Raw genomic sequence first — 7,210 nt, forward strand, 5'->3', positions numbered from 1 at the left:
CCAGAATTAAATTTAACCAGATTAAAGGGTAACTTAGAAGCGTGCACTCAACTAAGTCGGTAAATACAATTAAATTCCCATGGGTACAGGATCTCACGAATAAGTCATATAACCTATTCGCTACATCGTCACAATTCTACCATAGATCCCCTAGTCCCAACATGATTTAAATTAGCTACTCATACTATCAATATTGTCAAGATTAATAATAATGAATGAACTAATAACAAACATATTGGAATAACAATAAAATCGCATAAATAATAATAGGGCAGAAATTAAGAGAATTAAACAAGAGAATTAATGCAAACAAATGAAAGATTAAGATTAAAAGAGAGTAAGAGATTAAAATCACAAGAATTCCGGCGTAAAGAACAACGAGATCCAAGCAAAATAACCCGAAAGAAAAAGTTACAGTGAAAGTTTTGGGAAAAGAGAAAGCAGTGTAATAGAGTGTTTTTCAGTGAAAAGTTGGATAAAAAGATCTAAATGACCTAATTAACTCACGCTTAAATAGAAAATAACTAAGTCCATAAACTAAAAATAAGTAACACGGACTAATTAAGGCCCGTGAAACACTAATCCACTCGATCGAGCAGTTTGAAACAGCTCGATCGAGGACTTCAGCAAGCAATCCACTCGATCGAGTAGAAATATCACTCGATCGAGTAACCTTGAATTCCAGCATTGTCGATCGAGTAGAATAAACAGCTCGATCGACCTCCTCAGCCACTAAAACCACTCGATCGACCAATAAAAGGGTTCGATCGAGTATTCTTCCTTTGAAACAACTCCAACTCGTTGCCGACTGCTTCGTAGACCATTCCTTCACGCATTCCAATGCAATATCTCGCTCTGAAAATCCCGTCTCCTCAAAATGCATGCAAAACATGACGAAAATGGTACGATTCCACTACTTTCTGGTCCATTCCTACAAAACGGACAAAATGAACCAAAGTAGCCAATTCGGGGCATAATGCAATATAAACAGTATAAAAGTACATGGAAATACGTGCTAAAATAGGCTGAAAAGACTATATAAAATGCACGTATCAAATCTCCCCAAACCGAACCTTTACTCGTCCTCGAGTAAACTAAATGCAACTAATGGAATGGAAATGAAAACTCAGAGCTAGCTATAACTTATCTACTTGAACCAATTTAATGCAACAAAAATTAACAATTATAGTTAAGCAGTCAATACGCAAACGAGTTATAAGTTGTTCAGAAATAAAGCCGACCTATCGACTTTGCAAGACCAACAAAATTGGACTCTCACGTGGTCACTCTTCTCTCATGAAGCAAAGGGTGAATAATATATGTAAAAGAGAGAAAGAGAAATAGTCACTCATCTAACTGCGACCTACATAGCATGCATGCAACGAAAATAAAAGACGATTCGAGTACTAATGCACACATTCCAACCAATAATGTCCGTCACAGCCGAGGGCTTACAAATAGTATAGGAAAGTGAGGTTCAGGTGAGAAAAGGCAAAACAAGTTATGGAAATGTGGAGGTAAAAGCGTCAAGCTAGTTCCTAAACAGGACCATATAAGACCGTCCGATTCTCAACTGACTAAGAATATAAACACAAGTGCCCTTCATTTGGCACACAACTCACCATCCATATACACTATCTCCTCAAAAAATATAGAATAAAACGGAGGAGTGAGACCGTCACAAGATAAAGATAAACATATACGGTCTCAATATATAACCAGACAAGATTTTTTTTTTGATTTTGCTTTCTCTGGTTTCTTCCTATATCACGTGAATTCACCATTTTTTCTCATTTTTTTCTTTCTTTTTTCTTTTTCTTTTCTTTCTATCCACGTTTTTCTCATTTTTTTTCTTTCTTTTTCAATTCCTTTTTTTCATTTCATTCACATGCTCCTTTCCTTCATCCTCCACCAACTCCAACAATATACACACGGCCAAACCGCAAACGGAGAAACATACCATAAAAGACAAACTAAACTAGCTTGACTAGGCAGGCTCAGTTTTGGATGTAGCTAATGGGTCAAAAAGGCTAAATTTGGCTTAAGTGGAGCTAAATGGGTGAAAAATGTAAGAAAAGGGAAAAATTTGCAAGCACCTCTCTGCATGTGACACCGACCACAAACCCGAATGTATGCATTTGACAAGAAATCGAATGTCATAAAAGTGCAAAAAAAATGATAAACATGCTATGCAAGGAGTACTACTCTCAATTCCTATATAAACCGGTCATGAATGTCACCAGTTATAAGGCTCTAAAACTCAGAAATTGTAAGTAGGTTGCCAATTTATCAGGTCAAGTCTAAACAGTCAGCCATATTTGAACAAAAACTCGTAGATTATGCGTATGACAAAGCTAATAACCGTCAACAGAAGTGCAAGGCTCAAGTAAAATGACAAGTTAAAGTGCAATATCATCATGGAAATCAACCGTTCCGACTCAACCTATATGCAAAATGAAACGTGAATATTTTTGATTTTTTTGGAATTTTCTAATTTTTTGGATTTTTTGAATTTTTATGAAATAAATAAATACAATGCAAGCTGAAAATAGAAACGTGAATGCAAAACAAATGCAAATGCAGACTCAAAAGGATGCAATACCCTCCCCAAACCAAAACGGACAACGCCCTCGTTGTCCTCCAGCATACACCAGCAGATATATACAGGGGAACGGGAATATACAACCTATAAATGAAAAACAAAAACAAAAATAAAAAGGAGACAAAAATAAAAGAGTAAGATGGGACATACAAAACACGAACTTCCCCAAACCAGCCAGAAAACTGGAGAAGTGAGTAAACCAGTAGCTACTCATCAGCCTCGTCGTCACGCACGTCCTCCACTGTCACCGTGTAGTCCGGATCCTCCTCCTGCTCCCTCCTCCTCCTCTGCTCCTCCTGAGCTCTCGTTGCGGCCGCCGCCGGGTCCTCGTCCTCCTCCTCCTCCTCACTAGCAGACTCCGGATACCCCTCTGCTGGGTACCGGTAGAAGGAAGGGTGTGGCCAACCCTCTGGAATGGGACAGTGTCGCCTCATGTGGTCCTCGTATAGTGGGAACAAAGTGAGAGCTAAGTCCCTTTCCATACGAGCCTGTCTCTCTGCAATCTCAAGCAACAAACCGTCACGGCACCCTAGGTCCATGACCGAGGACGCTTCAAAGGGTGGAGGAGGTACAAAATTAGCCGGTAGGACCGACTGTGTCTGTGTCTGGTCAGGCGCGGGAGTAGAAGTAGGGGTCGGGGTAGGAGTGGCCGTGGAAGGCTGGCCACTCGCAGAAGGTGTGGACCCCTCTTCGGTCTCATGTCTACGCCGCTTCTTAGAAGCGGCTAAGGCAGGAGGTGGTAGGATAGGTAGGTGGTACTCGGGTAAAGGTGGTGGTCGGACGCCCTGTGCAACAGTACGCAAAGGGGTTAGACGAGGGAGGGTGGTGCAAGGAAGGTCCACGGACAAGGAACTATCTATCTTCGAAGTCCGGTAATCTGAAGTCAGCCAGGTCTGAGAGGTCATAGAAGCTAGGCTCAGGTACCTATCTCCATCTATATACTGTAGGTCACGAGGCAAGGCAGGGAAGAGAGAATGGGCAAGAAAGGTGGCTATGCCACCGCAAACGATAGTGCCCGTGGTCTTCTCTCCCTGAGTCTGGAAGTACTGGGCGGTCAAATAGGCAGTGTTGAGGGTAAAGGGACCCTCGCAGTGGATGTTCAGGTAACCGCCCAAAATGGAGAGCTCGATGTTATTGATGTTGTTTGGCTCCCTTCGGCCAAAAATAGTACTTCCCATCAGTCGGAGGAAGTAACGGGCAGGGGGAAGGTGGACCTGAGCGAGCTTTCGCTCAGGAAAGGTATTCTGGGCCAAAGCCCGCCAAAGCAGACGGATGACCTTCTTAGGGGCAGCAATGACACCCCTGAAAGAAAGGCCGAGTCGAGTACCAAAGTCCTCCACTGTTACTTTATTACTTTATAATTACGCTTAATTATCAACGGAGAGAAGTCAGCGAACCAGGAGGAAACGACAACAGACAGAGAACGCAAGAAATTAAAAAGAAATTTATGCAGCTAAATTCTAGGGTTTCGAAATTTGGAGATTCTGGTTGAAGTATTAAACTAATCAACAATTTACTGGTAGTTAAAGGTCAGGAGATTACCTGTCGCGGCGAGGAAACTTCCAGAGACAAGTAAAGAAGGATACAATAAAAGAAGGGTAAATAATCTCTGGTGTTGTACTCCGAATATATATAATATAGGCAAAGTGGGTAACCCGTTCTATTGAACTCGGTTAGTCCAGACCGTAAAATAAACGGATATGAATAACGTAAGTACAACTTTAGAAAATTACAAAGAACCGATTTGTAACCCACAAAACCGCTCACTCACTTTTCGTAGAATCTTAGCCCATAAAATTAGTTTGAGTCCGACTCATATTAGGCCTAACAATCACCTACTCCTACGATTCAGACTAAAGATAACACTTACTATAAACGGACGATCCAAACCAAAAGTTAGCATTTCTTATTTGACCCACAACATTACCAAATTATCCTTATACCCAGTTACACAAAATGTCATCACATACCCCACTACCAACACACGATTAAACTCATAATTACATAGTCCGCCTATTTTTTTCCTCTTTACCCTTACTTTTTCCATATTTTCTAAAATACTCCATTTTTCCTTATGTTACCTTTGGTCTGGATCGTAGAGAGTATAATCTAAATTTTCAAGTTATAGCTTCCGAATTAATATTAATATAATATAATAGTTATTCGTAAAGTTTGTGGTTAATCACACAATCACAACATACGTTTGATTCTTCGTAGTTGCTCTTTCCTGGACAGGTTTTACTCTTTTATGTAATTTTTGTCATAATTTTTCTATACACTGCCCTTCTACTTAAAACGAAAAATAAATTCTCTTTTTCTCTCTTCAAAATTAATAAAATTTTACAAATTAGTCAAGTATAAATCGTTATTCTCACATCGATCGATCAGGTAAGAATTATTACTTTGTTAATCACGCATCAATTTTTTCAATTCAATCAAATAGGTGTAAATTAATCAAGTGTTGAAATAATTAGGGTTTTATGAAATTAGGTGAAAAGTGGTTGGGCGGCGGAGTTAGGTGTAGCCGTGTAGGCAGTGGCAGGGTTTCAGTGGTCGATCATTGATAGGTAAGAATTGTCGTCATATCTTACTATCATCAAAATAACTTATAAACTCCGATAAAAGAGGTAGTAGCTATCGGGTATCGAACACGAGGATGGTGGAGGTTTATATTCAATTTGATCTAGGTCTATTTTAGTCGAACAAAGGAGTAATTTAAACAACTAAAGCAAAGACAAAACTAAGGTGTAGACGATTTATATTAAAGTTAGGGTATTCGGGTTCCCCTAAGTGGGGTAAAGGTAAACAAGGGTAAATAATTGGGTAAGGGTAGAGGCTAACTTAGGTAAAAGGTCCAATAACATGGGCTCCCTAAAGAAAGACACACAACTTTCATCAAGTGTCAATTCTCAGCCTAATCAAGCTATCAAAACACCCTACAACTTTCATTAATAGAACATTTAAGCAAACAATGAAGAAAGATGAGAGTTTTCACTCACACAATTCCACAAACACCTTGTATGCATGAATAAGTAAGCCAACAATTCTACCCTAAAGCCAATTATTAATTACCCAAGTTATACCATTAATTTCCACTTAGGATCCCCCTAAACCTTAGGGGGTCACTACTCACACATCATATTCAAGCAAATGTAAACAATTGGTGAAATACAAGTAAGCATGGTGGAAAACATAATATAAATTATAACTATAACAAAGAGAGAAATAGAAATGTAAATAATTGAAATTAAAACAACAAAAGATGAGAAATTGTACCAACACAATGAAAGGTTGAGTCTTTGATTAAATAAGAGAAGAGATTCTTCAAAATCTTCTATTACAATTCAATACCCAAATGTAAACTATTGAATAACACTAGAACAATACTAATTTACTTAAGGATTAAGATTTAATTAGAGAAAGATTAATGCTTGATTAACAAAGTTTAAATAAATATTAAGTGCTTGAAAATATCTAAAATGACTAACAGAAGAGGGGTATTTATATGATCTCCAAAAACTAGGTTACAATTGAGCACTACAAAGAAAACGCGGCTTAGTGACGGGCATACCGACGGAAAAAAGAGGCTGTCAGAAAACACGGGTTACTGACGGAATTTCCGTCGGTATCATTTCCTGACGGAAATTCGGTCAGTTGTAATTGGCGCGTTGACAAAGTCAATGGCGCTAAAAAACATGTTGTTCATTTGAAGCAATTCTTGAGTCTTCAATAGCTGGGGGAGTGTCCTTGCCGGTTGGCCGGTTGCCGGCCTACCGGTAGGGAACGTCTCCTTCACTCCTTCACTTCATTTTCAAAGCTTTGGGAATGTCCCTGTCGGTTGCCCAGTTGCCGGCCTACCGGCAGGTAACTCCTCTTTCACTTCTCTTCTTCACTTTTTAGCTTCTTCAGGATCTCTCTGCCGGGGGGGCGGCTACTTGTACCTCTACCGGTAGCGAGATATTTGGCATTTTGGGCACAATTCCGTCTTCAAAATTTGGCTAAGGCAAGGGGGTGCTCTCTGCCGGCTGGCCAGTTGCCGGTCTACCGGTAGAGAGCTCTTTCTCAGCATACTCCTCTTCTCTTCCTCCTTGCTTTGACTCAAATATCTTTCTTTCTCGCTTCTTTCATCCAATTCCAACTCATTTCTAAACAAATGAGTAAAATAGTGAAAGTGCGGGGCCAAGGGGCACAAAATAGCGAGATAAGGCTCGTGAACCGCCTCTAAATGAGCCAAAAAGCAAGGAAATAAAGGGGAAAATGGTACGGAATTGGCACGCATCAGTCGTGCATAGAGGTGCTTGAGGGGGTTTGTAGCAGGTTGGAGTGGGTAGTGGGAATTACAGGGAGGCGAGGGAGGTGGGTCTACAAAGTGGTGGCATGGGGCACCGTCGGTCGAGGGAGGGGGTGGTCGGCGGTGAACAAAGGCAAGGTGGGAGAAGGGAAGGGAGGTGACTGATTTTTCTTTGGACGACGAGTGTTCTGGACGGCTTGTCAAGCCGGCGAGTGGGCCAGACTGTGTGTGAGGCCGGTAAGTGGGGCGGTGGAGGGGCGGTAATGAAGGTGGCATAGGTGGTCGTTGAGAGGTGGGGTGATAATTGAAAATTAAAA

The 7,210-nt window shown here is 40.6% G+C and overlaps 1 protein-coding gene across 1 annotated transcript; it reads right to left on the bottom strand.

The window, feature by feature from the left end:
• Nucleotides 1-321: 321 nt before the first annotated feature.
• LOC141594113 (uncharacterized) lies at nt 322-5,821 on the bottom strand. The gene is made up of 2 exons (XM_074414305.1): nt 2,753-5,821; nt 322-931 (listed from the first exon to the last, which is right to left on the bottom strand). Exon 1 carries the CDS (start codon nt 3,778-3,780, stop codon nt 2,809-2,811), a length of 972 nt encoding a protein of 323 aa, XP_074270406.1. The 5' UTR covers nt 3,781-5,821; the 3' UTR covers nt 322-931; nt 2,753-2,808.
• Nucleotides 5,822-7,210: the final 1,389 nt, after the last annotated feature.

This window comes from Silene latifolia, chromosome 8 (assembly GCF_048544455.1).
Source record: "Silene latifolia isolate original U9 population chromosome 8, ASM4854445v1, whole genome shotgun sequence".
Classification (NCBI taxonomy): Eukaryota; Viridiplantae; Streptophyta; class Magnoliopsida; order Caryophyllales; family Caryophyllaceae; genus Silene; species Silene latifolia.

Bases quoted from the DNA above. Each gene is read 5' to 3' on its own strand.
- LOC141594113 (XM_074414305.1), bottom strand. From the start codon at position 3,780: ATGGGAAGTACTATTTTTGGCCGAAGGGAGCCAAACAACATCAATAAC.